The sequence below is a fragment of the Metarhizium robertsii genome, assembly GCF_000187425.2.
Source record: "Metarhizium robertsii ARSEF 23 chromosome Unknown MAA_Scf_1, whole genome shotgun sequence".
Classification (NCBI taxonomy): domain Eukaryota; kingdom Fungi; phylum Ascomycota; class Sordariomycetes; order Hypocreales; family Clavicipitaceae; genus Metarhizium; species Metarhizium robertsii.
Genome location: NW_011942149.1, coordinates 5,567 through 33,442, shown reverse-complemented (window position 1 = coordinate 33,442; position 27,876 = coordinate 5,567). Strand labels below are relative to the sequence as shown.

At 47.7% G+C, this 27,876-nt stretch overlaps 10 protein-coding genes across 10 annotated transcripts; 3 read left to right on the top strand and 7 right to left on the bottom strand.

The window, feature by feature from the left end:
* Positions 1-983: 983 nt before the first annotated feature.
* On the bottom strand, positions 984-2,525 carry MAA_01624 (LysR family regulatory protein; the record flags this gene model as incomplete). The annotated part of the gene is made up of 2 exons (XM_007819622.2): positions 984-2,237; positions 2,301-2,525. 2 exons carry the CDS (start codon positions 2,523-2,525, stop codon positions 984-986), a joined length of 1,479 nt encoding a protein of 492 aa, XP_007817813.2.
* Positions 2,526-3,272: 747 nt separating this feature from the next.
* On the top strand, positions 3,273-3,954 carry MAA_01623 (short-chain dehydrogenase/reductase; the record flags this gene model as incomplete). Its single annotated transcript, XM_007819621.2, has 2 exons — positions 3,273-3,534; positions 3,590-3,954. 2 exons carry the CDS (start codon positions 3,273-3,275, stop codon positions 3,952-3,954), a joined length of 627 nt encoding a protein of 208 aa, XP_007817812.2.
* Positions 3,955-4,678: 724 nt separating this feature from the next.
* MAA_01622 (Protein kinase, catalytic domain protein) lies at positions 4,679-5,536 on the bottom strand (the record flags this gene model as incomplete). The annotated part of the gene is made up of 1 exon (XM_007819620.1): positions 4,679-5,536. One exon carries the CDS (start codon positions 5,534-5,536, stop codon positions 4,679-4,681), a length of 858 nt encoding a protein of 285 aa, XP_007817811.1.
* A 6,222-nt stretch (positions 5,537-11,758) lies between these two features.
* On the bottom strand, positions 11,759-12,199 carry MAA_01620 (Protein kinase-like protein; the record flags this gene model as incomplete). The annotated part of the gene is made up of 1 exon (XM_007819618.2): positions 11,759-12,199. The coding sequence occupies one exon, from the start codon at positions 12,197-12,199 to the stop codon at positions 11,759-11,761; it is 441 nt and encodes a 146-aa protein (XP_007817809.2).
* Positions 12,200-14,582: 2,383 nt separating this feature from the next.
* On the bottom strand, positions 14,583-15,151 carry MAA_10584 (FAD-binding, type 2; the record flags this gene model as incomplete). The annotated part of the gene is made up of 3 exons (XM_011412302.1): positions 14,583-14,898; positions 14,990-15,011; positions 15,076-15,151. 3 exons carry the CDS (start codon positions 15,149-15,151, stop codon positions 14,583-14,585), a joined length of 414 nt encoding a protein of 137 aa, XP_011410604.1.
* Positions 15,152-16,425: 1,274 nt separating this feature from the next.
* Positions 16,426-17,588, top strand: MAA_01619 (uncharacterized protein; the record flags this gene model as incomplete). Its single annotated transcript, XM_007819617.1, has 2 exons — positions 16,426-17,107; positions 17,488-17,588. The coding sequence occupies 2 exons, from the start codon at positions 16,426-16,428 to the stop codon at positions 17,586-17,588; spliced, it is 783 nt and encodes a 260-aa protein (XP_007817808.1).
* A 418-nt stretch (positions 17,589-18,006) lies between these two features.
* Positions 18,007-18,854, bottom strand: MAA_01618 (uncharacterized protein; the record flags this gene model as incomplete). The annotated part of the gene is made up of 2 exons (XM_007819616.1): positions 18,007-18,184; positions 18,295-18,854. The coding sequence occupies 2 exons, from the start codon at positions 18,852-18,854 to the stop codon at positions 18,007-18,009; spliced, it is 738 nt and encodes a 245-aa protein (XP_007817807.1).
* A 1,282-nt stretch (positions 18,855-20,136) lies between these two features.
* Positions 20,137-21,085, top strand: MAA_01617 (histidinol-phosphate aminotransferase; the record flags this gene model as incomplete). Its single annotated transcript, XM_007819615.2, has 2 exons — positions 20,137-20,623; positions 20,655-21,085. 2 exons carry the CDS (start codon positions 20,137-20,139, stop codon positions 21,083-21,085), a joined length of 918 nt encoding a protein of 305 aa, XP_007817806.2.
* A 1,160-nt stretch (positions 21,086-22,245) lies between these two features.
* On the bottom strand, positions 22,246-22,632 carry MAA_01616 (Protein kinase-like protein; the record flags this gene model as incomplete). The annotated part of the gene is made up of 1 exon (XM_007819614.2): positions 22,246-22,632. One exon carries the CDS (start codon positions 22,630-22,632, stop codon positions 22,246-22,248), a length of 387 nt encoding a protein of 128 aa, XP_007817805.2.
* A 1,318-nt stretch (positions 22,633-23,950) lies between these two features.
* MAA_01615 (glucose oxidase) lies at positions 23,951-25,859 on the bottom strand (the record flags this gene model as incomplete). The annotated part of the gene is made up of 3 exons (XM_007819613.1): positions 23,951-24,162; positions 24,221-25,444; positions 25,514-25,859. The coding sequence occupies 3 exons, from the start codon at positions 25,857-25,859 to the stop codon at positions 23,951-23,953; spliced, it is 1,782 nt and encodes a 593-aa protein (XP_007817804.1).
* Between the last annotated feature and the right edge of the window lie 2,017 nt (positions 25,860-27,876).

Sequence of the window (27,876 nt, the reverse complement as noted above, 5' to 3'; positions counted from 1 at the left end):
AACACCAAATTGCGAGGTTCGCGATGCTAAACACGTGAATGGCACAAGTGCTTGCCAACGTTTCGTATTCCCTCTACTCGGCCACTAATTTTATTCCCGGTTTGCCTAATAAAGTACCGGGACCTGCAGCCGACCAGCCTTGTTATTAGCCACCAGTTGTCGTGCAATGGATTTTGACACTACATGCAACAGGCGGGGTGGTTCGGGTCCAGATCCGAGATGTATGTGATCTGCAAAGTTAATTTCCCGCGTCCCGGAGCTCCGTCAGTCCATCAGCCGCGCTGCCGCAACCCCTACTTACGGCCAGGGCATTTCGAGCATCGGTCGTGGAAATCGCGCCTCCGGGAATTAGAAAAGACGCCGAAACGCCACCGCGACAAAGTCACACGCCTCCATCACGGAATCTGTTCGATCCTTATCCAAAAGTCGCAACACCGACAACCAGCTAACCACACACACTGCTTGGAAATCTTGGAGGCCCCTTCATTGCCGAGGGTGGTCAGAAATTCACCCAACAGCTGCTTGATTGGTAAGCCAGCCTCCTGCTGCACAAACAGTATAGTCAAATTCTATTCTGGCTACAAGTAATCTTGAGGCTTCTTGGTGTGGAGCTTGAAAGATTGACGTGTTGCATTTGCTACACATGGAAGAAACTAAGGTGTAGCAGGCGACACGTAAGCGTCAGCCCAAGTGTTGAAATCGGACAGCGCGGGACCGACACAATTTCCCATCGTCGAACCTTATACTTGGACACGCAGTTTTCTGGTCGTAGCCATTACAAGTGCGCCGTGGACAGATTTCCTCCACGGGAAGGCGGCACAGTTTGGCGTGCTGGCCGGTCAAACGCCCAAGCCTGGCGTTGGGCAAGTAGCAAAGGGTGGCGTAGCATTGATGAGCAGTCGAAAGTGTTTCCGGTGGCTGTGACATGTGAGAGATGTCGACCACAAGAGGCAAAATTTACCTTGTGGTTAGCAATGTGTTCATCATGCCACCTCTTGCCGTACTTCTGATAGCATGTCCACAATCTTTGGCCACCGGAATTTGTTTGTGCAACAATCCATCCAATAGCCTCCCTCGGCGCTTTTCCCAAGAATCACTACGTATTCGTACGTGTTGATTCCGGAAAAATGACTCTGCACATAGGACGGTCGGCCGCTCTGTTCAGTCGGCTGTCCCTTGTCCGAGACGGGCGCTACAATGGCCGACGAAAAGTCCACCTCAAAGAGCTTCGCCTTGGACCAATTGGAGAAGGTGACGAGGTGCATTCGGTGGTTCCCAAACAGGGGGGGAAGTCTCTGCCAGGACTGTCTTGTCAACGCGACAAAGGCTTCGACCTGCTCTCGCGTACCAAGATTGATGATGGAGCGACGCACCTGTGAAGCCAGGTGGCCAAGGGGCTTGGTGACTATGTCCTTCACAGACGTCAGAGCAAAGACTAGGCCTGTAGAGTTTGAGAGAAACGGCTGACCACGAGGTAGCAAATCCTCGGCCAAGACGGTCCTCAGGGACATTGCATTCACCAGCGCTACAATCTTTCCCGGGTAGTTTCTCATCAGAGAGGTTGAGAGATGGGCCCACCAGGCGCATAGCATGTCTCCTTCACTCACAAACATGTTCTTGTCGTCATCTTCATTGTTCGTGGCTAGGCCCTCAAGTGCCTTTTCTCGAAGCGATTTCATATACCAGCCAGGGATGTAGAGTATGCGATGCTGCGGCTTGGAAATGAGAGACCAAAACCAAGACTGCAACCAGTGAAATAAGACGGAAAGCAAAGACATTCGGTGATGCCGGAGGAGGTGCGGTTCTGACGGATGACGGCCTAGCTCTGCCAAGGGATCGCTGGTAGTTTCATGTGGCGCTTGAATGTCATCAGGTTGTGGGCGTAGCATCAAAGTCCACGCATTGACGAAATCCACCAGTCCCATAATATCGAACAATACGTGAGGCCATGATATGGCCATTGTCGTTGCGTCAGTGAACTTGGTTATACGTAGGGCTAGAAGAGGTTCGTCGGCATAGAAGTAATCGTCCAGCTTCGCAGGACCAGCAGCATCGTGCCACAGGCTCTCAAAACGGACGGGATCAACCACGACGGCCAGGTCCTTACTCATCTCTGGCAGCCGTGACGCGACCGAGTGCTCCGATCTCTTCACAGCGTGATCAACTACCGAATATCTCATGGCTGGGCGGTCGAGGCCAAACAAGGCAGGAATGTGGTACTCCAGACATCCGTTGGTCTACAGGAAACACTGTAAGCAAGAATTTGCTTTAAAAAAATTGGTGCAGGTTGGGCTTCTTACATTGAACCGCAACCTGGCCCCAAGTTTGCGCCAGCCCGGCCGCTCAATGACCCTTTCGAAGGCGCTTCTCAACTTTTCTGAATCGAGGACATTGTCTATAACAAACATACAGGTGACGATACCCTCGTTGCGGTATACAATGTTGTCGTCCAAGTCTCCCACCATTACAATGGTATCGGTTGGTATTTGGGGCCGGGGGAGTCTTCTTCCCGTGAGATGAAGCATTTTGGTAGTTGCATATACCGTAGCGGCTGCGACAAGGAAGCGGAAGAAGATGAACAAGTTCGATGTTCTTGATTAGAACGTAAAGGCGGGTTGGAGCTACGCAATTACCGAGTACATAACGGACATTGAGTCTGGCTCGGCCGAAGCTCGCGTCTAGCGGATTTGGATAGAGTTTATGACTGTGCTCCTCGAACTCATCACTTATGGATGGTTGAATTTACTCCAACCCTTAAAAGAAGGAGGGAGGGTCGATGTAGCAATTGAACAAGGCGGACGAATTGATGGAGAGGCTGCCCGATGGCATATAAATCCAACGTCAGCACTTGTTAGCACTGCAGATCAATTGATACTGCACTTTGCATGCAACGAGACGCGTAGGTGACATTCGTGCCTCAAATTCCTCAGTCTCATGCCCTTCGATGTTGCTGGTTGCGGTGACGACTACTTTGGGTTTATTCCGTCTCGACGCACCAAGCGTCTACAATATCCTGCTCCTGGCTGCCTACATTCCTGGCTATATGTAGCAGCAGTGTAACTTGGCAGAACATTGATTGATTGATTGCACTGCCTATCCCAGTACCCTGTCATCTCTCTACCGAGTCGCGAGGTCACCGTCAAGCCATTGAGTGCACAGGGCTCAAGACTTGTAGCACTGCTTCAACCCATTTTGCATTGCAACACCACACCACTCTGCCGTCTGACCAAACATAGGGCCCTCCAAGGTGATATTTGCCTTGACGACCAGTCATGTCGACCCGCCAATCTGCCTTGGTAACAGGCGCCAGCAGGGGAGGCCTCGGTGACGCCCTTGCACAAGAACTACATGCAAGAGGGTTTAGAGTCTTCGCCACAGCCCGGACACTGTCCAAAGTCCAGCACCTGAAAGATCTTGGGATGGAGGTTGTCAAGATGGACGTTGCAGACTCGACGTCGATTAGAAATGCTGCTGCACAAGTCGCATCTCTCGCTGGAAACAGGCTAGACATCCTCATCAATAATGCCGGAACTGGTGCGTAATAGGCAGTCTCTGAAGGCCAATTTGTGTTACTAAATAGGTCTTCTAGGGTACCAATCTACGCTGTTAGATGCTGACATTGAAACTGCGAGGCAGTTGTTCAATGTCAATGTATTTGGTGTGCTGGACGTCACCCAGGCGTTTGGCCCGCTGTTGATTGCATCCAAGGGCATCATTGTGAATGCTGGCTCCGTCTTGGGCACGGTTCCAATGCCATTCTGTGGTGTTTACAACGCTAGCAAAGCGGCTCTGGATTCCTTGTCAAAACAGATGCGAATCGAGCTCGCTCCCTTTGACATTCGCGTTATACACGTATGGCACCGCCGCACCTGTGATTCCGTCCGCCATTTTCTTTTGTCTGCCCTTTTTTTTGCGTTTCCTTTTTTCCCCTGTCCTGGCAAGCGTGTAGGCTGAGTGGGTTACAGGTCAATGCCGGCGGCATCCAGTCGGATTTTCTATCCCATGCTGCTGGTCCGAAGGGTCTTCCTGACAAGTCACCTTACTATGCCGGACACGGCGTTCTAAATCCGTGGATCAGTGGGGAAATAACTCGTAGGAAGTATCAGCCCAGTAGGCACTCAGCTAGGCAGCGACTGGCCGCTTCATTTCAATGCTGACGTCGGGTTAGCGAGACGGCAAGATTACGCCAAAAGCGTCGTGGATGCCATCGTCAAGCATAATCCCCCATCCTGTTTGTGGACAGGTTATTCCGCCTGGGTTATCTGGTTTACCACTAGCTTCCTGTGGCGGGATGCAACAGTACGTTGCTGGTTCCCTTTGTCTTGGTGTATTTCAGCACTAACTAGAGCCAAGGATTTGATGATGTGGGCAATGGGAGCGCCAGATATAAAGGTAGCCATCTCCTCCAACGAGTAAATGTGTAGTATGTAAAGCAAAGACAGTCAACCTTTACGAAATACTTTGACACCCAAGTTAGGCTGGATCCTAGTTGTAGCATGCTAAAAGAAGAAACCATCACTTTTCAACTCAATGGCTCCTGGATGTGTGGATACAAGAGGCACTGGGGCCCTGTTTTTTTATTTTATTTTTTAAAAGTTTATGATATTTATATATAACGTGTTAGCCTTTCTAGATATACGCATAATATGCGGCTCGCAATTATCGGCCTGTAGCTTTTTTATTTGTTTGACTGGCCTATCCGGCCCTCAAGCTGTCTAGTTACCGCAAGACTAGTCGATCGGAAGCAGCTCCGCAACTTGCTAATCAAATGCGTAATAATAGATGCCGTGCTATCGATTTCTTGGTGTACGGTGCATGCCGCATCAAGACATCGCGCAACTTCGTCCATGGAGCCGAGGGTGCCATGCCAACATCCCAGCATCAACTCGCGCAGTGGCAGCTGGTCAACAGCAGGAAAGCGTTGTTCAGCGTACAGCTGCCGGACTGTCTCATCTCGTTCCAGGCAGTCTTTGAGCTCATGGTAGGGAGGTTTGCCGGTCAAGATTTCGAATACGGCGCAGCCAAAAGCAAAGATGTCAGTCTCCAAACTCGGACACATGGATCCTCGGCGATTGTACCAGTTGTAGCCTGCAAGTGCTTCGCTACCATCAATGCTGCATCCTCCAAAATCGATGACTTTGACGCGATCCTCGACTAATATCATGTTTGTACAGCCAAAATCAGCGTGGACGATTCCGCTCCGATGGATATGTCGTAGCCCTTCTGCAGCGGCTCTTATCCATTGCAGCTTTTGTTCGAGTTGAGCTTTCGTCCCCGTCACATTCGAGAGGGGTTGTCCTCGCTCGAGAATGATGGATTTGTTGTTAGGTTCGCCGAGACACTGCACAATGTTGCGATGCAAGCCGAGTCGACTGAATGCGCGGCGTTCAATGGCGATGCCTTGGTCAGTTTCATCGAAATATTCCTTGAGGACGGTTGCCTCATCGATGCCGTACACGATTGCTGATCCGCCAAAGCCAATTATCGTCAGGCTACTATAGTCGATAGATTGACAAGCACTGTGCGAGTATTGCATTTGAAGCTCGAAACCTGAATGTCGTGAAATATCCTATAAACCAAATGCGGTTGAGGCTTGCGTGGTTTTGCAAAAAGTCAAGTCTAGCCTGGCTGAACTAGATACAAAAATGCGCTGACTAATAAACCAGGTCAAGAACTGGGTTATCGCAGCGAGGTCCTGGTTTCGGCCGGTCCTTGCACCTCTTGTACAGAAGCTTCCAGTCTCTACCCTGTGTTGGGCAGTCAACATGAATGGCCACCGCTGTGGTGTATGCACACATGGTGCAGGAAACTCTTGTTTCCCGTGTATTCTAGATGGATGGAACAGTGGTGAGAATGTGAGTAACTGGCAGTATTCTTTAGTCGAGCTTTTTATGCGGGCGACTCGCAGGGTTTTATCGCTTAACCGTGGGCCTTGGGCGTGAACCATGGCCTAACCATCAGGCAGCTTCGGCTTGGGTCCTCTTTGTACCATCAAATAATTCTTGGGCGCTTACTGGTACATGGGCCGTTTCACGTTGGAGGAGTAACTTGACCTGACTGGAACATTCACTGGCCAACTGCAGCCATGGTCTGCAACCCGCTGGGAGCTCAAGCCGCATAGCTGCCAAAGTCAAAATCGTCAAGTTACAACAATGACAGCAATTGACGTATTGCAGCACGTATTTAGGCTGGCTGTATAACTGCAAGTATTTTGGCCCGGATGTATTCTCGCCGTTGGCCAGCACGCATCGACTCTGGATTCCCGCTGTTCTAAGTCTCTCGCCATCCTATTGATACGATATGCTGTGGCCATCCCGGCTCAAAATTCGACTACTATCTACGCAATTTAGTGCTGGCGTATCGCCAGAGCGCCACTCGGATTGACTCTCATGTAGTAACGGCGCTCGATCGTTTAAATACATGGTAGAATTCTCCGTGATACTTGGTGCCACCGTACTTCAGACGCCTCTGCGGGATAGCATCTCACAATATACTTTTGGATTTGCCAAAAGAAGCATCTACCTCTCCAAGCCTATTGAGTCCTTCACTAGGTATTCTACTCTGATCGTGTACCCAGGATGAGACGCATCGGCTTCCTCCTCCGGAGAAACGGACGAGACCCATCTCACATTGTATATTAGTGGTTTCCCCCCTCAGGAGACTATTTGCTGACTTTGGACAAAACCGGCCATTGCGGAGGCAAATCGTTCTCCGCGTTCAGGGTTAGCCATGAACCATTGATACGGAGAAGCGCCAAATCTAAGATTAAAGGCGCTATGAGTGGCATGAGATGCGAATGGCTCCTTTGCAATCGAAGCGGCTGTTAAGGAAGAAGCTTCGAACATTTCGTCTGCCCTACAGCAAGCTTGTGAGTCATCGGGCCAGGGTAAAGGCGAATACTTAGCTCAAGTGACTTAGTGAATTGCCAATGCCGACGTTATATTCCTTTCCTGGGCGATAACTGCGGACATGGCGGTGTGCTCATATACGTCTTCCTTTACTTCTTGAAAACAGCGCTGTGAAGCCAACAACTTCATGATACGCCGTGTGCGATCGACATCCATTCTCGAGGCGGAAGCTATATCTTGTATCATTATAGGTCGGTTAAGGGGAACAATAGTAATGTAACCGAAGCGCAATGCAGCCTGCCAGGCGCCTAAATCATGATGAGAGCAAAAGAAGATGCGCAACCATCGCATTGGTCCTTGAGATAGGAGAATTAGGTCTTTTGCAATTTGACTCAGATCGGTACAAATATCGTCGTATTTCTTGTCGGCTAGGTAGGCAGGGGAAAATGCCGTGAAATTGGGTACATCGATCCCATGTGTCTCCAGGTAATCAACAAGTGCTTCACTCTGTCTAAGCGTCTCGCGGGCTTTCTGCAAAATCAGCGACTAGAATCGCACAAGTAAGCTTCTCAACAACATTAAAATTGGTGCTGAGGGCAGTATTTGAACCTTACATTCTTGCTGGGGGCGTTTATCTTGACTGACGGTTTGGTTTGTTTGGTACCTATATTTGTGGGATAATAACTTACTCTGCCCACACAAGGCGTTTATGCGTGCATGGAAAAGCAAGGTGCTCAGTGTAGTGCTTATAGAAGAAGCAGGGCACAGGTTTTCGCCGGCGAGTGTTACAGTAACCCAAGTTATCATTGAAGTGAGGCTTTGTCCTCCCCCTCTGTATTGGCATTGCGTGAGATGCACCGACTTACCCGTGCCTTGAAAGCAGGATAGAAGGCAAGCCAAGAGAGGGTTTTGTTTCACAAGGTCGCTACATGTGTAGTCTTCACAGATCAGATTGCCACCTAACTATGTTGTGAGGCTACCGAAGCGATGGATTCGAGTGTCAATTCCACCCTCGTCGCCGAGCGGTAATACAATGTCTTACCCGGCCAGTTTAGGAAGCTCATTTTTGTCCATCTGCTTTAATCACTCTTGTACGTCGAGTAATCAACTGAGTTACTGTGCAAGCAACTATTTGTGTGGGAGCCAACCGCTATCCCCCGCACATGGCACGCCTTGCTGGACTTAATGGAGCTGTCAAGCTCTGCGTGTAGGCTTATACGCCTTCATCGTAAAACGGGATATTCTCCCTCTAATTCGTTCCCGCATATTTCTCATATGCATACGCTTATTATATTATCCCTTGCCATTTTTCTAGTCCTCCGTCGCACCGCCCAGGTTATCAAGTCACCAGAAACAGAAGACCCTACGGCGAACACGGCAAGACAGTAACCATGGGCGGTGGTGATCTTTTGAAAATGGTGACTGATGCGCTTTGGGCTGCTAGAAGACAGATCACTACTAGCGTCTGCGAATGTACAAGTCTCCTGGGACCTTGTCTAGGTGGCGGACACGGTATTCTTTAAGCTCGCCACGGACTTGTTGCAGACCGGTTGATATTCATCAACGTGGATAAGGCTGACGGCACTTTGCAAAGCATTGATGCCGAGTCCGATGCTCGACTTTGATGGGCCATGAAGGGTGCTGGACACAACTTTGGAATAGTCACTTCTGTCAGCTCCGAGATCTACAACGTCGCCTATAGGGACTGGGAGTGGCAGACAATTATCTACTCTGGAGATCAAAACTACTTATTCTTCTTCAACAGCCCTCATCTTGATCCTGAGAGGGCTTGTCCAATCTCCGCTTTTCCGCTAGCATCCAAGATTATAATGCTAAAGCGTGAGAGGCGGCGTATAACTTATTTTTATCTACAATATAACGCATTTAGTAAGTCTTTGTGTTTTCCTTTTTGAAGGCTACTCTGCGCAAGGTACCAAGGCTATTAATGACGCGTAAATAATATATTACGGTCTAAGAGCACGAATAAGGTCTAGTACGACTTAAATAAAGCGATTGTTTAAACGAGAGTTAGAGCTTTTAAAGGAAGCTCTAACTCGAGCTACCTAAGTTCTAAAGTAGGGCTGTTCCCTTACACAAAAACTAAAGTCCTAGCACTTTACGATCCGTCCTAATACCCTGAAACGCAAGTACCCAGATCTTAGTTCATACTAATAGACTAAGTTAAAGTACGGTCCCAAGAAGCAGCGAGACTCACGGGGATTAAGTGCCTTGTCTCTCACGCACACTAACCCCCCATTTCGAGAACAATTCCACGGATAGCCCCATCGTCTTCCGGCGACATCGTATTTATTATGTCACTGGGACAAGCCGCACGCACACTGTTGTAGTGCGCTTCGTAGCATTGGTGTGCGCTTCGCTGGTCCAAGCAAGTCACGTAACCCTTTAACGCCCCCCGACACCCAGGGTAATGATTGTTTGGCCCGCCAGGAGAGCCATCCGCCGCGATAGCTGGCTGTGCAGCCGAAATCAGGAACACAACTCCGCAAAGCTTAGAGAAGAGGAACATGTTGAGTTGATACTGTATTGGCTCCTAGCCTGGGTACTCTTGAAGTTCTTTTGAAAATAGAAGCGGATCTTAAAAGTGCGTTAATAGGAATAATTCCGAATTCAAGGTTTTTAGGGTAAGAGTTAGAGTTAGAAATCTCACAGAAAAGGGTAGAGTTAACTTGTAGAAGACTATAAGCGATAGTGCACTAGAAGATTTCCTTAGAAAACCGCCAGTTTCGCCGTGTGTAGCTTATTAGGGTAAGAAGTGTTAGGGAACGCGGGGGGAAGGTACGCCTTATATAGACAATTTAGGCGGGAAGAGCCTTCCCTGCCCGTCTTATCTTATCTTTTTAAGCAGCAACTTTACTATATGCCTCTTTGTGATAAATTTAGCATAACCAGTTTGAAAGTGATTTATGGCATGTTTATAGTGGGGGAGGGAGGGGGGTTCTACATGTAAGGACAAGGCATCTCCACAAGAACCTAGAAGTACCCTAGTATAACCCTGTAAAATGCTGAAAGATATATCTAAATGGCCTGATACTAGCTATTAACTAGCTAGGTTATCTGGTCACTGACCAAGTTATTGAACTGCCGATTCCAGCTGCCGAATTTGCAGGAACGCAGCTAGAGTTCTTCGCTGATGTCCGTGGAGATTAATGGACCTCGGCGCTGCACTTTGTCCGGCTTGTATAAGTTAGATTTATTTCGCCTAAGTTGCCACACGCAACTATATAATTGCAATCTCGGGGCTTGTTTCTCTTTCCCTTTCCTCCTTTATTTTATCCATTTTTCAGCGCGTGAAAATGCGACTTATAATAATACAAAATAAGATTAAAATTAGAATTTTAAGCCTGCACAATTATTTGAGTAACTGGCCTTTGCCACACCTTAGTAGCATGGATGCAGGATTCTGCGTCAACTAATACTAATTATAGATTGTAACTTGCCTCCCTTGACATGAAACCCTGACAGGGAGGCATAGCTTAGCCGCCAGCTCGTATAGCAGGGTTATTAGGCTGCCGTCACGCTACCGCGTCCCGGCGCTGGCGCAATTCAGCTGGGTGCTTCGCAGGGATTCCACGCGTTCTCACCGAGTTCACGATTAGGTAGCTTTCACACTTATACCTCAAAATACGTAAGCGCGAAACAGATAAATCGGCTATAGTATATTGCTCTATTAATTATACCTACTAATCCCCGTTGCTAGGGGCTTATTATCTCAACTCGGCACCTTCTAACAAGAGAAGGTCTGGCTGGAACGACAAGTTGGCAGGCTACGCTTAGCTCGGCAATAAGTGCCTCGCGGCCTTGTTATTAGACCGCCTTATACTTACAACGGTATTAGCGGGGACAATAATACTTTGTCGTATAGGCTTGTAAAATAGCTCTGGTTCGCTCTAGGATCAGGCACCCTAGGATCCCACTCTTAATAAATATCACCTCGTCCATGTCCTATATAACCGCGACTTATATACCACGACTACTAGCGCTGTCTATTGCACTAGCAACACTAACTTGGATTGCGCTGCTACCTGTGAGGGTTTCACGTCAAGGGAGGCTTAGTAAGAGTATTTAAGTAAATTATATTTCTAGGCTAAGTTTATACTGGATTTAATATATAAAACGTAGTGCAAGTAAGTAAGAGAAATATTAAAAAAGCAGCTTCCTTGCAATCAAAATAAGAAAGGAGTATCACGTGCGTGCGCCGGGACCCACTGATATAACACGCGAAATATTACCTTTTCCTATTCTGATACCAAGTGGAGACGTGTTAAAGCAGATAAAAGCCTACAAAAAATTCCAATTCAGAGTCGTAGCCTCACAGTAAGGTCCTATTAGCTAGCACTATACGAATAACGTCATGCAAAATCATCGACCTATATGCTTTAAAATGTACAAGACGCCCCATATATACTAGCCTAGTAGCAAACAAATAACTTACAAGTTGTTGGCTGATAATAGCGTCGCTCCAGTTTCAAAAACCATGCCCTAATTCCCAGGTCATGATTTTCGTGTGATTCATGGTTCTAGTTTTAGTATAATCATGCCAGAATGCATTAATCTATCTCGTTCCCAAGCGGCTAGACAGGATTTGTGCCCCTCCCCCCACTTCTTTTTTTGGTCAAGTCTTATTATACAGGGCTAGAGAGCGGGTAGTTTAATGCGAATCCTGGGCGGGGTAGGACGTACAAACAAAGGTGTATAATTCGAAGCGGTATTTCATAGGGTACTTGGGGGGGGGCGAGCTAATCTATTGTACCAGACTGAAGGGTCCTCTTTGTACAGTACTTCCAAGGTCGCTGCCCTTGCTGCATAAACTGCTCATGTGCACCTAGCACTATTGGAGATCCTATATAATAAGAACAGCTCAACCCACCCTTAAGCCCAAGGATGTAATGCTAAAAACCATGCTTCTCTAGCCACTGTATTAATTCCGCTTCCGTATTTACCCGCATCTCTGCTCGTTTCTTATCGTCAAACTGCTTGAGAATGGATTCGTTGCCAAGTTTATATGGACAAAGTAGTGCTTGCAAGTGGAGGAGATTGCGGATCTCGTCCACACTACGAATATAACACGGAGACACCACCCCACACTTCTTTATTGCCGTATTCCACGCCTTGGCAACTTGCCACTGCTCGACGGATTTCTTATCTAGGTTAGGGGGTGGCCATGTAAAGTCTCCAGAGAGGATTGCCGCCTCGATCTCCTTATCCTCTTGGCGTATATTCCCACCGACGTCTTGAAGGCTACACATGAACTCGTCAAGAGGGTTGGAGATGTAAGACCAGTCAAAGTCAAGGATAGCTGTTAATTTCTTAGTATCCTTGTCGAATAACATATTGTTCGTCGCTGTGACGTTGTCAGTCAACAGATAGCTACCCTGAAACGGTGTATACATACTGAAGTCTCCGTGTATCAAGTTCTTTTGATGCAGGTCAACATCGCTGAGAATTTCCCCAGGGCTATTAGCGGCAAGGAACTTTTCAATCCTCGCGTCTACACTATTATACTTCCAGCCCCGAATCACCGGGCTCTGGGCGGCTTCTTGGAGTTGCCCGCGTAGTTTGCTAACCTTCCATTCGGCATATGATTTTACGGGTTCGCCTGCGCGGAGAGGCGCCTCCACTCACAATTCGTCCTTCGGAGTCAAATATAACCCCGCCAAATTTTGTAGCGCCTTCTGGCAATTCGGCCGTCTGAATTGCTTTCAGAACCTTAGCCATCTACTCCAGGATCTGCTCCTTATCCTGCATCTTGAGTGACGAGAATTCAGAGTCCAAGTCAACACCAGTTCTTAGTTCAGATATAATCCACCCGAAACTCTTTTTATTGACGGCATTGGTGATTGTGGTTGGCATCCAGGCGTAAATAGCTGGGACTAACTGGGGGAGTCCGGCATGCGCCTGGACTGGCGAACAAGATGCTGCACCGCTACGTCATTCTCTACGCGGTTGGTATTGTTAATTCCAGTGGCAGCTGGGTTGCTAAGCTTGATAACAATAACAGATATGCCATCAGAGGGGGCCTGAGTAGTGCCAGGCTGCGTGCCTGGGAACGAGGAGGATAGGGCTGGAGTTGCTAGCTCTACTTTAAACAGGTAGTTATTGAATGGGTACAGGTATTCTTCGCTGTATGCCAGAGTCGAGATATTCAAAGCCTACAAGAAACGCAATTAGCGAATGGGCAGTCAAATTCTGCCTCGTGGCAACAACATTCACTAACCCGGAGGTCATGGCTTTGCAGGATTTGCTCAACCACAGCAAGCCGCCGCTGAAAGCCCCGTTAGTTGACATTAAGAACCATGTTTAAGCGAAGACACTAATGTAAATAACAGGAATCTGAAAAGAAAATAGGGTAAATCTTGCACATACAAAGAAGAAGGTAAATTGGGAGGGATTAATTTGAAACGACGCAAGATGGTAGGCTTATAAGCGCGCTCGCTCCACTTGACCCCTCATCTACTTCATCGCCCGAGGCAGCCTGATATACGGCAATACAAGGATAAGTATACATTGTCATCGTTAGCACTCTATTACGGTGCTGAAATCTAGAAAAGATCCCGCTCTGGATGGGTCCGGGGCGATGAGATTCGTGATTCCCTGCAGGCATCCAGCTAGAGTGCGTCCCTTGTGGCGCTGACGGATCCTTTGTAACTAACACACCGTTGCATTTATTATGTATTTAGCCTTGAGCAGCAGGAGTTGCAGGCCTGGGCCGAAATCGATGGAGTTGGGTGGAGCAAGAGAACATGCATCCCTGAAGTCGTGTTCTATTGAACGGGCAAATACTAGGCAGCGCTATTAGTACTTTCGGGGGTGCTAATAATTTTTCGGAGGTGAGATTGACATGACTTTTATTTTTACATGTAAGATAAACAATTAGAGTGCCTCGCGGAAGACCATGAGAGTAACGTATCACCAAGTCCACGCCAGCAGAAGATCAACTAATGCAAAACCGTTATAAAGGTCTTTAGCTATCGCCTCTCTAGCTATATAGCGTAAACTGTTTCACTGAGAGGTTACATATATTTAGAAATTCAAGCAATAATAACTTCTGCTTGTTTTGCGCACAGTTGCGACTAGAAGCATAATAGTAGCTGGAGTTCACCAACTCCTTACCACACGTGAACACCCCCTAGTGCGTCCAATCCTAGCCGCACTGCGACCTGAATTGGAAAAGGTAATGAGACACTGCATCTACGCTACTAATATCCCAAGTCCCAGACCTAATTGCTCCCTATGCCCTCGTAATCCACTGTGTCAATAGGCTCATTCAAATCAGGGTGTGCTGGCTCACGCCATCAAATATATTCCTAACGATTAAGGGGTAAGTTAGTAGCCAGATAGCGAATGTCTTGCAACGAAACTTGCCTCTAAAGCAGGGAAGGACGGTGCGTACCAAGCAGTGAATAGTGTGCGCATTCAGGTCGCGCGTCATCTTGTTGCCGCTACCAGTAATGTGCCAAGCGAGAATTATTCGGAGGTTCGCGAGACAATAAAGTTTGTGGAATGTACTCTGCGTAAAACCGAATCTATTAGACTGGCCACATTTAATAAAATTTAGCTTGCCAATAGCTTGGTTACTAGTCCAGAAGTCTCCGTGCTTCATTGAGGAATTCCAGTAACCCGTCAAGTACTCATCGCCGTGCGATCCAATTTCTTTCTTAGTGAGTTCCGGCTTGCCAAGGATTCGATGGGCAGTGTTAATCCTTTCAATAGCTTCTAGGTCAGGTTATCGCGGATTAATAGACTGCTATATACGTCGATGCTGCGTCCTTCAACTACTTTAGGATAGGCCACAGTTCCAGCACGGGTATAGACCTCTTCCCGGAAGTCCTCGGTATTGGCGTTACTTTGTCGTTCAGGATATGTCATAGTCCCAGCACGAGTGTAGGCCTCTTCGCGGAAGTCCTCGGCGTTGCCTCGTTTGTTGACAACCATCTTACTTACGGTATCACGAGGAGCTGGGAGCGTCATTCCAAAAGCCTGCAAAAGATCAATAAGTGAGAGGTCTAGGGCCTGTTGCTCAATATTAATGCTAAAAAGCGGTTAGCTTGTCACCGCATTATAGTATCATTTCGGAAATCTTGGCCCGGATAACTCTCGTCGTCTAGATGCTGCAGACCTACGTCAAGCCGGCGACGAGTGTCACTGGATAGAGTGTTCTGCCAATTATCAAGCCCGCGAGCCGGCACGATAGACACAATAGGCGTACCAGACGTAACTGGGATAGGTTGAACATTATCAATAAGAAAGGACGCAAATACGCCATAAGCAGTCAGTTTAAGCATGGTGAAGATTGATCGCGTTGTATAGAATATTTTGGATAGCGTTAAATTGTACGAGAAAAGAGGTGTGAGTTGCAACAAGAATACACCAGCTTGAGGGCATGAGGATATCGAGTTACATTTATAGGAAAGTGCAGAGAACTTGGCTGGTAGCTCCCAGGCTATATGTTCTTTTACGTCTATCTCCTCAATGGAAATGATGAGTCAACTGGCAGCACGTCGGCGGCGTATATCTCCGTAGATTTGGGATCCGGCCGCCAGTTGCAAGCTTCCTTTTCCTGTAAGTGGATTGCCTACGGAACAAAAGTTCCAATATGCTGTTAGGTTCAGTAGTTCTGAATTTGCAGTACCTCCTCTCCGGTCAATGTATTGGGTTAGTCTGCTTGTTGGATCCGGGGTCTGATGTCGGAAATGCCTTGGAACTCCATGTTGCTTGACCGCACGTCTGAGCAAGCAACTAGCTCAGTGTAAATGGCCTGCAAGATATTGTTTGTTCTAAGGATGAGTAAAGAACTTACCGGCATATTCCTGATGCTTAGTATCCAAATATCAAAACGCATCGTGTTAGGAATAAAGAACAACTTCGCGGGCTGCTTTGTACATATTCCGCGGTACGCACTAGTGCTGTCCGTTGGATCGGATTTGCCTATTTAGTAAGTCATAGAACAGCTAAATTGCTTGGTGTTAATGCTGCTTTGTGTCTACATGTTAAAAAGTCGGTGTGTAGAGCAACGCGGGGGTGGTTCGGGTCGGATACAGATGTGAACTGGTAGATACATTAATGTCTTAGGCCTTAAAGAAGAAGGTGGTATTTAGTATTACCACGATAACTACAAGGTAATAGACCAACAAATCACGCACTAAAATGTGACCATTTCGGTTGCCCCCGAGCACAGGACTACCTGTGTGGAGTAGCTTGTGCAAATTTATCTTAAAGTAGAGAAAATTTCTGGAAGACATTCAAATTTACCTTACCTCAGTCCCGAGTACTCATGATTAGAAGTCTGTCCGTTGATGTCTTCTTGGTTATTCTTGGATCCTATAGCTGGAACCAACGTTCAAGTCCAACCCAGCCTGTCGTCGCTTTGCCGCACTATCCGGCTTCTCATTTCTCTCTCCATTATCGCGTTATTTACTCCCCACAGCTTTGACTCGCTGTATAGGTCTGACCAGTTTATAATATAAGAGCCTTGCTCTGCCCCTATCGACATCGCCATCCCCTTTTCGCACTAGTAAATGTCCATTTAGAAGGAGACTCGACAACCTAGCAGGAAACCATGTTCAGTTCCATATTGACCGCTAATTCCAACTCGCAACAAAAATATAAAGCTCTCAGCTCGACCCATGACAACTTTGACAGAAACACGCATTACAAGAGGAGCCCCTTGTTCCTCAGAACAACATTCCCCATCGCAATTATACTCTGCAGTATCGCACATCTTATCCTGATATGCCACGCTATAACCCTCCTCAAAGCATTCTCGTCGCAGCTGCCAAACACCGCACAAGACCCCACACACCAAGTGTCAAACTGCTCTTGTGGCGCGACTATACATGAAGCCAGGGCCCTTGATTGTACCTTCGACGTGCTATCTGTCTCTTGGCTACCACCTTCGTGTCGTGACGACGAGCTCACCGTGGAGTTTGCCGCGGGGGGACCTGGCCCCCATGGCGCATGGGACTATTGGGCGCATGAAAACGGCACGTGGTCGCTCACACTGGATGAGGTAGCTGCGTTGGTAGAGAAACCCAAAAGCATCGTGTATACTTCGTGGGAATTTCATGTGCTGCATTGCTCGTTCTACTGGCGTAAACAGTGGAGGGTGTCTAGGGGCGTGGGAGCATTGTTTATGGAGGCCCGGTACGCCCTGGAGAGCTATGTGAAACATTTTCAGAATGTTTTTATGAAGGACAGTTTGAGGAAGACGGATATATCTCAATCGGTGGTAAGGCTAGGGGGTGAGTTTTTTTGAACGGAGCTGCTTATCTAGGAGCTTTAAGACGATGTGATATAACGGTCCCTGGTCGATGGGATTAGTTCATAAGCCCTGCATTAGATACTTGGACTAATATCGTGATATTAACCATGTCTAACCAACCTTGATGCAAGGTAGGACTTGGAATTTTTCTGCATAATTCCTAGTAGAGGACTGAGCAGAGGGACTCGGGTCAGGACAGCAGGCGGCTCTCTTTTGTCATGAGTTGCATGTGTGCTGTAACGGTTGCATTCGGTATGCAGGACTGTGCAATAGGTAACATTGAACCTCAAGTTTGAATGGTCCCCGCCACCAGAATTGAATATTCATAAAGAGGGGAAGAAGCTGACTGCAGTTGTCAAGTGCATGTTGCACAAGGAACTTTTGAGTCTGAGTCTGATGACATCTGGGACATTTCTGCAGCAGGGTGGCGATCAATTCAATACACTCGCGCCTTCGGTTAACCAAAAAATACCATATAAACCGGGGAAACCTGTAGGTGCCATGACACATGCTATACTATCCATGTACTTTTCTTCTCTTCTTTCCTCGGCTCGGGAGGCACATCCGTATATTTAGTTTTCTACGGTGGGCCGTTCTGTTTTTCATCCTGGGCAGTGCCGCGACCCAGATTGGCATGATCAAATTCGGATGATTTTACCGTTCTATAAACTGGATCATAGACAGCGGAAACTACACCAATGCGGCTCCTCCAAGAGACATAATAATTGCTAGTATTTTCTCTGCTCAAGATGCGGTATCGGATGGTTTGAGTAGGTTCCCCATGTCTTCCAAGAGAAAGATAAATAGTGTAAAGTACTAATTGCGCCACTTCCAGTCATTTATTTTCCGGTTGCCATTCTGTGGAAAATTTACATCAATTTACGTACAAAGCTGATCATGACACTCGTCTTCTGTCTGGTATTCCTTACGGTGACCATCACGATTGTCCGCGACAGTGTCTTCCATCCGATGTACTCCGAGGCGGCCAAAGGCCATCAGGCAGCGCAGAATCCACGCCCATAGCATTAGACAAAGAGTAGATGTTCTAGACTCGAGTCTAGACCAATTGACATAGCTTTTCCAAGAACAGATTTCATGATCCAGGCCACCCCGGGCCTCTGGGACTCTGGTAGTTCAACCGGGGTTTGAAGAGCCCTCATCACACACTTCTTTGCTTCAGTTGCAGCGGACCCAAGCACGCCCGGGAGCTGGAAGAAAACATGCCACCCATAATCATTAAATGTTATGACGTCTTTGGTAATATTTGGCTCAGTATCGTGGAAATGGCAACCAAAGAGTGATCGAATAGATGCATCCACCATTGAATAGCGGCAATGAGAATAGAGTGAGACTTGGTTGTTTTTCCCGAATAGAGATTTTGTACAATAATCTAATATACTTGGTTGCAAAGAATCGAGCATGGAATTGAGAAAAAACCCGAAGACTTGATCCATTTTCTTGCCGGGAAGAAGCTGTTGTTTCAGGAGAGACTCTAAGTAGTAGACGAAACTCAGCCGATCCCTGCCCCAGACATCAGTTGTGACGGCCTTGTCCCCCGCGTCGTTATGAGGGTTTGAGGTCTTCCATGATCTTCGTAACCCATCGTCACTGAACCCAAAGCGGCTGAGAACTGCATGAAGATGACCATCAAACCCCAGGTTAGGGTTGCGGTAGGTAGCAGTCACATCTGCGGGGGCAGTAATTACATAGATAGTCTTTCCCCACATGTGAAGAGCAAATAGTTTATAGGTTCTATTCTAATCCTTGTTCTATAAGTCTGTCGGACGCCCCGAAGAATTTTCAAGCATGCCCTTGGTTTTGTGAGCAAGTGTCGATTACGGCTCCCACGAGAACACACCTAAAATTGGAGCCTAGTAGGGGATAAGTTTGAGTTCTGCAAGATATAGCTAAGAACGCAGTATGAAGTTCCAGATCCACCAGGTTAACTAGGCAAGGAGGATAAAAAATGGCCACAACTAGCAGGACACATCAGTCATTGCGTCGTGATCTACGAGTAGCCTGCTGTTTTAATAATAAACTGCAAGAACGAAAATGCAAAGCAATAGAAAGGTTATGTACTTTTTTTTCTCACAGTGAAGCGGCACCAGAATGAGTCTTATACTTGCCGACTATCGAGACGTTTTTGTCTTTGTTGTTCATGCACCTTGTATCTTTTCAACACGCCTCCCCAAAAGATTGAAATTCAAGATAATCGAGTAAGGTGTCAAAGGTCCTTCGTTTTCCGAGGGGAAGAGAGTGAACGGTAACCACTATATATACATAAAGGGAACGGCTATACCTAAGGCTCTTGCCCGGGCACGTGTTTAATTTGTGTAATTAACACGTCCTTTATCGGTGAAGCCCCTTCTTCCAGCTACACGGTCTATTGGGCCTTTTCCGTGTAACACGCCGTTCAAGCGGCTTGACCCGTTACATGGCCATCTAGATGTTTACTGTCGAACCAATGGGGAGGAAAGCGAGCCGTCTCTCCAGATGCCATAACTTCTCAATCAGACCGAAGGGCCTACAATCTTATGGTCTATGAGCGAATCCTGTCGGGGCGGGCACGCCTTGCCAATCATCTAAGATAAGGCTTCAAAGTAGGCTCACCCTGAAAACCTTGGCGCACATTCACGTACAGCAGATTTCAGTGCCAATGCAATGCACATGCAACAATTTACAGTTGCGGCGCTTCGTGGCGCCCAAAAGGCCCCATCCAATGCAAGGGGTTGGCTGATTGTTGACAACTCACAGCTCCCCGTCTGCAATGCATAAAGCCTTGCAACTCAACTTCCGCCAAGTGCATCACAAGTCTCTGTTTCTTTGGTAGAAATGGCGCCTTTTAAACTTGAGACTTGTGCCAGGTCTAATATTTTGAGTCTGGCGCCATATCAAGACGCACGGCAGTGAGTTTGCCAATCCTGCCCCTCAACCATGATGCTACCATGACGCACAAAAAGGCTCGCAGGACAAACAAAATTGAGAGCTCCAAGATATTCCTCGATGCCAATGACAATACATTTGGGCCAGCAATCCCTCGTCATGTCCTGGGGGCAATGGCGTGCTCAGGAGGCCCAGGTCAACGATGTCGGTGTCGTCAAGGTGCCTCTTCTACCGGCACCGAGCTTTAAGCTTGACACTGAGACTATATACAATGCCCTTTCCGAGCAGTCCAATATAAAGATGGTCTGTATCTGTTCACCTGGCAACCCTACTGGGTCTACTGTTCGGAAGGAGGATGTGAACAAGATTCTGGCTCACCCTACATGGAACGGAGTCGTCATTCTTGACGAGACGTACATTGACTACTCGTCCAAGACTACCTCTTTGGCTGAATGGGTCACCGAGTGGCAAAACTTGGTAATCGTCCAAACCCTGTCCAAGTCTTTTGGTATGGCGGGCATTCGTCAGGTATGGCGGGCCAGCATTCGCGGCGACGCCAGTCGCCCGCCTGCTCCGCAACCTCAGCATAACCTACAACATCCCGAGCCCAACCGTAATCTTTGCTAAATACGCCTTAACTTCAGCACTGGTAATCATGGCCGACAATGTTGCCAAGACGGCGGCACAGCGCAACCGCTTGATTCGCGACATGACCCAAATCAAGGGCGTCGGTCGCTTGCGCGGCGGTACGGAGGCCAACTTCTTGCTATTTGAAATACTTGATCAATATGGCCAGCCGAGTAATGCTGCTGCGTGCGCCGTATACAAATGCCTGTTGAATAAGAGAGGTATCGTTACGAGATTTCGCGGCGAGGATCATGGATGCCATGGGTGTCTGCGCATTACCATTGGCACGGAAGACGAGATGGCAAGCTTTCTTCAAGCGTTGAACCTGACGCTGAAAGAAGTGCATAAAACAGGTTCTAGCAGCGGAGCACGAGGCGGAGGTGTCGTCAATGGAAATGGCTTAAACTGGCCCCAAGAGCAGAAGCCCGGCCAACACCAAACCTCTTAACCTTGGAATAGGTCGATATGTGGGTTACTTTTCTCCCTCTCCACCGGAGGGCATATTCTTTTTTTTAATTACTCTAGATGGGTACTGCATATACCTGTTACTCTAACTATGAGCTCGAATGTTGAAATATATTAGTTGTAGCGAATAAAAGGCATCTTGTTTTCTCTTCTTTTTACAATTTACTCAAAACCTTGTTGACTATCAATTCTGAATAATTGTATTGTGGTCTGTAAGTTGTATCCTCCTGGTTAAGACATCGTGTTATTGCAAAAGCGTAGCATGTAGTTCTGAACCACTTATCCTGCGTCCATCTTTCTTCTCGTAAAGGCATCTCCCGTCCCGCCGCAGCCCGTTCGATGTCCAGCTCGGCTTTCCAATTGTAGTACTCACTCAATTGCATATCGGCATATCAGGCATGGTCGAAATCAATATTTGAGCCGCTTGCCTTAATAAAAGCCCATGTGGCTTAGAAGAAACCAGGAACGCCGCGATATAGGTCAACATCAACCATCAGCCTGGATAATGAATCCTCTTGGTCAATTTGGCTGTCCTTTGCCAGCACGGCAAAGGCACGAAGATATTCTTTAATAAATTCTCGGCGATCCGACCGCGTAGGCAACGCGCTAAAGTCGCATTCGAAGCCTGCCCATTCGGAGAAATGGTTGGCGATATCGAACGCAGCGGGAGCCGGCATGGTATATTCATAGTCGATCAATGACACTGTCTCCTTGTCGGAATGAGATGCTTTTGGAAGCAGTATGATGTTGCCACTTAGCAAATCGCAATGGAAAAAAATCATCTAGCAAAACCTCAGCTGGTGTCTAGAGCAAGCGGCCATGGCAAAACTCGTTACGTTGTATGGCCCATGTTCTGACCGTTGGTCGAGCTGTTGAACAAGCCTGTCAAATTCTGCCTGGAGTTGTGCTTGTCTGACACGTTGTAACTCAGGGCCAACCGGTAGAGCAGTAATACACTTTTGCAGAACTACCCACAGACTCGTCAAGGGCTTGGTCTGCTTCGATTCTGTTGCAGAAGCGTCTGCATCATGAGCTAATACTCGTGGTGACGCGAAACAGGGTACTCGGGCGTGCCATTCTGCAAGCAGTCGTGCCACAGCTAAATACACAGCCGGCTTTCGAAGATCTTCGGGGCGCGCTGGCCTACCTCTTATGAAACTGTATAGCATGCCATTGTCGAAACGAGCGAGCAGCAAGATCGAAGCGAATAAGCAGCTCATGATCCTCTGTTTCTCGCTCTCGGTCTATCAGGATATCTGTGCTCACGCTATAAGCCTTTAATAAGATTGGGCTTTCATGAATGCCCTCGCCAGCTAAATCATTTCGCTTGTGAACCAGTTTGATGAGCGTGTTGTTGATGCCACTTGTGACAGGCACGATATGTATGTGATTGTCGTTCCATTCATGCCCGATTGCTCGGAGTAGACGAAGGGCTGATTTTTCGGGGTCCTTGTGACTGTATTGTAGCGCGAGACGTGGTACATCGCTTTTGGGATTTCCGTCTTCGTTTCGATCCTGTCCACCGGGCATTTCTCATTAACTCTACTGGCAAATACAGAGATAGTGTCTGGTATAACATGTCTGGTATGATAGGTCGCCAGCGGAGTCTCGCCAGCGTTATGAAGCATCGATATGCTTAATTGGGCAGTAGCACCTGCTGCAAAACATCAATCATGAAGACACTCAGTTATTTACCACGCTACTTGATGAGTCACCAGGATTCGAGTCGGATTATGCTGACTCCCGGCTTTCAAAGCAGGCTCTGGGCAGGGCAAAGGGTGTTGGGAAGCAGTGAAGGGCATAGAAAACGGTCAAGACAAGAGAACAGAAAGTCAAGGTTGGAAGGTGCCACCCATTTGTAACAAGACCTGCATTACCACCAAAATTGCGACCTCATGAAGCCATTGCTCGCGCTACTATTACGTGGCAAGTGATTTTAATCCAACTGGATTGCGTCCTATCCGTTGTGTAATATAACTTTTACAACACGATTTGTGATATATTACGTAGGTCGGCATTTATTTTACGGGCAGATCCCGGTGCGTCTTAGAACAGGAAAGATCTGCCATTATGGGGCTTGCTGGACTCCAGGGAATTATCTGGGCTGGTACTCCGTACTCCGAGGAAACAAAGAAAGAATTGAAGCCAACATGCAGTACTCGTGCCACGCCCCTACTTTTTGGGGTCGCGACTTGGTGCCAAATTGCATCGTGCGAGTGATAAATAACATTATGCCCGGTCGCCAATCGCAGGGCTTGGTACAACAAAGATTAAATGGCCTCAAAATGATTGATAAGGTCGTCTTTATTAGGTAATCAAACACGTAATAGTTGATTTTCAATTATCTTATAGAGCGTGACTTGGGGGCAGGGCGTAATAACTCTTGACCAGCTCGCAGAATACCTTATCCAAGACTTTAGTTCTTGTTCAATACCCTTATAGAGTCATAGCTGCTGATACAGCCAGGCACTTACCATAGCTATAGGAGACATCGAGAAAGCGCTCACTAAGCTGAATAGCGCCCCGCGCACTGCCCTTAAGACTTCAGTAGCAATTATAAGTATAAGCAAGTAGACGGTAGTCTGTAGATGCCCGTGACACCAGACGTCACATGTGTGCTGACCTGGCACTAGTTGACATTACTGCCCACGAATCGCCCTTCTTTGCACTCGTGTGTGCAAGAAGACAACCAGAAGTTGCTTTAGGAAGGATATGGAGCGCAAAAAGAGAAGACGAGTAATTAGATCTATAAACCCACGCGTTATAATTGCCTCGACACGATAGCAGGCACTCTAACTATGTAAGAAAGACCTAATGGTAGCATAAAATCGCGCCTATAGCTCTACAATTAAGCAGAGTCGTGCTTAATCAACTCAGCAGTAAGCTCAGCCATGGCATATAGGGTGCTAGTCAAGTGACCGCATACTTGATAAGGAAGAATGGAGGCATCAACCACACGGACGTTAGAGGTGCCGTACACCTTTAGCTTGTTATCAACAACACCTCCCTTCTCACGGGGCATCATGGCAGCAGTTCCCACAGGATGGAAATTCGAGCGGTCTGCCAATGCAAACTTTAGCTATAGCCATGACAGATTTCGCTTGGTCAGGAAACTTACAGTGCCCGTCTAACAGCCATTCTTTCCATGCAGCATCAGAGGCATCATCACCGATAACGGCAGGATCAGGAATAGTCACACCCTCGACGAGCTTCCCAAGCGGTCCAGCACTAAACGAGGTGCGGATGTACTTGGCCACCGCAATCATGCTGTCTAAATCCCAGTCCAACATAAAGAAGTTGGGGTTAATAATGGGCATCGCGGTAGGGTCAGATGAGGAGATGTGCACGTTGCCGCGAGCAAAAGGCAAAAGAGTCCAATATTCGGAGGAGATGGCGTTATCTCCTCTGGCGCTATAGAGGATCTCAGCGATAGGGGTACGCTGCTTGAAGATAAGGTCGTACTGGACCTGAAACAGCGCCTCCAGATCTGAAGCCTTCATGATGCCGTTGCTGACCTCGGCGGTGGCTCTGGCATAATCCTTTATTTTCTTTTGCATTGAGAGCGCTAGGGAGTCGGTCTGGTTGCCGTAGATGTCGTAGACGTTGGGGTAAACGACGTGTGTGGCGCTGGTCATGTTGGCCTTAATAGCAGCGCCAGACTGGGCGTTGGTTTGATCCTGAAGGTTCTCGCCCACGGTGGGAAGATTAACCTGGACCGGAATTTTGTGCTTCTCAAGGAGGGTAGCATCACCAATACCGGACAACTCGAGGATCCCTGGCGACTTGAGGGCTCCAGCCGAGACAATAACCTCTCGGTTGGCAGACACAACCGATGTGGTTCCGTTTGCCAAAGTAACCTCGACTCCGGACGCGGTAACGTGGTCACTATTGTTAGCCTTATCCTGCCAGATAATGCGGTTTACAAAGGTGTCCACCAGAAGGTGTAGATTTTGGCGAGAGGCAACGGGCCAGTAGTAGGCGCGGGCGGCATCTTCACGCACGTTGGTCGCCACGTTGATGGTGGAGGGAAAGATGTTGAAACCGCGCATCTTTCCGCCATTGACGTCCTCAACCCAGGGGATGCCTAGACCATTCATGGTGGTATTGAGAACCCCGGTGAGGTCATTGTCGGGGATATCGAAGAAACCCACATCCAGAGGACCGGACTTGCCGTGAAGGGAAGCATTGTAGGATGCGCCCTTGGAGACCTGGCTCTGGCTGGGGATGGTTAATTTCTCACTTTGCAAATAGTAAGGAAGCAGCTTCTTCCATGTCCAGCCCTCGTTGCCGATAGTCTGCCACGCATCAATCTGGACATCTTCGGCACGAGTGTAGGCCATTCCTTGATGATAAGATTAGATCGACTTGTATGCAACCTCGAAGAAACTGCTAATTGGGAAGGGGGGAGTACCGTTGATAGCACTAGTTCCAGCCACCGCTTTACCCGCACGAAAAACCAACTCTTTATTGCCCCCATAGGTCTGGTTGACACTTTTATATTGCCAGTCGATATCCGTGCCGAACGCCAGTCCATATCCACCAACGTCAGTGACATTGGCGTTGTTGAGCACCGATTTACCTGCCTCAATGACGAGGACGGAGACGTTGCGATCTTCTGACAAGCGGTTAGCAATAACCAGACCGCTAGTTCCACCACCAATGACAATATAGTCGTATTTGGAAGCGGTTTTGATCTGGCGGGTGGGACAGGCCAAAGTGGCAGTTAGAGTACTGAGAAGAACAAGCGGACGAAACATGGTAAAAGATAGTAAGAATTATATTTGTTGGGAAACAAACACTATTGCTTCTCCCGTGCGGTTTTATATCCCCAAGATTATCAAACTCATCTTAAACTATGAATTACTGAATTTGTCAGAACCAGTCAGCAACAGACTCCTTCTATGTAGAGTCCTCCTGCCAGTGGAGACTGTCATGCAATCAACATAAAAGTCGGACGCAATTGCATGAAACACAATCTATGAGCCGGCAATTTTCCAATCGTCCCAGCTACATCGGTCCGATTTTCTTGGCGATCGACGCGTCACCCAGCCTCAGCAAGTCTCTCCGATAAATTGCAGGATCAGGGGAAGCAGGGGCTAGGCCTGTATCAGGGATATTCGCCTCCACCTGACTAAACTTTTGTCAGATGACCCGCAGCCTTCCATCGAATAAATTCTGACTTCTAGCTTGTAGCATAATGTAGATTAACTGGGATAGGAAAGTGTCAACGGGCATCGATAGGTGCCGAGATCCACAATCTCTTATCTGCGGAAATATCCAAAAATCGCTCAACATCACGAGCCTTGTACTGTGAAACCCCGAAAAGCTACAACCCAACAGGGCCTTTAAAGATAATTGCAAACTCTCGTATAAAAAGTCTCACCGATAGATACAGGGCCTGAAATTATAGTCCAGACATGCCTTGGAACTCGGTTCAATATCCGCTTTAAATTAGTCCCAGCTCGTCCACTTTACTCGGGTTTGGCCCATCTTGCAACGATCTGGCCCAAGGATTTGAAACTAAAGAAACCATCATATGTTATTGCTTGCCTAGATTAAAGCCGGGACAGTATGCTTGAAAACCCCATTCGGATCAACTTCTGCTTTAATCCTTTTCAGTCCAGCCAAATTATCACCGTATGTTTTGTCCAGGTCTAGGAACTCCGGGGCCGTGAGCGGGAGATATGTCCCTCTCATGGAGTTCTTGCTGGCGAAGAAACAATTTCGAGCCTCAAGAGCCCATCTCGCTGCTTTTTTAGACGATTCATCATCGCTTCCATAGTCCAAGATCTCAAGCATAATATGTGGCTTCCGGTAGGGAAGGACAGAGGCGGGAACATCATCCGAGCAGGAGGGGCTATCAGCGCGAAGAATATGCATGTTTATACCACCGGTACATCCGGCTGGAACAGTGGCAGCTGATTCAGCCAGAACCCTTAAGAAAAACCCGGCCAATACACTGCCAATTTTGGTGGTTTCTAACGCGGAAACAGGCGGGCAATTTGCCAAGGATCCAACGCCACTTTAAGCCATGCAACTTGGCCCATTGGCTGACCGTGTTGGTCCATGTTCAGCAAGGTACCATATGGTACTCACTCCTTATTGGACAGGATTAGGACACTGGCAGCTGAGTGTGTTGGTCAATTTATTAGAACTTTGAACCAAGTTCCATAGCGTGTCTATACAACATTGTGCAGGGGCATTATTCCAGCTAAGTGTGCGATTCCTGGTTATCCTTCCTAGTCATTGTTGGTGCTTGGCCGAAGGACTTCGACATGCCTTTGTGGCTTTCTACAAGCCTTGTAATTAGTAGAAAATAGTGTAAGCAAAGCTCAGAGAGGACCAATAGAGTAAACAGTTCTGCAATATCTTTTCCATCACGATGACTTTTCAATCGCCGTCGGCGAGCGGCCAAGTTCAAGTAACGAGCTGGACCTGCGTCTGTGCTAATAGGATATATGTGCAGCAGGCTATCTATAGTAGGTTTAGCAAAAGGGTTGTTGAGGAGATGCAGAAGTTTCGCGTTGGAAATAGCTGTGATGGCACTATTACCCATGCCCCCTGAGCATTACTATCAACATGAATGAAGAACCTTCTAAAGAATAGAGGAATAATAATGATACTTTTGCCAAAAATCTTAATTGATAGCGAGTCTTATAACGTGAAAAACAGCGCTGGATGGGCAGAAGTTTCTATGGCCAACTCCCATGCTGTCCTTCAGCCATCTCAATTGTCCCGCTAGTCTAAGGATAGATCAGGGTGGCGATCAACTCA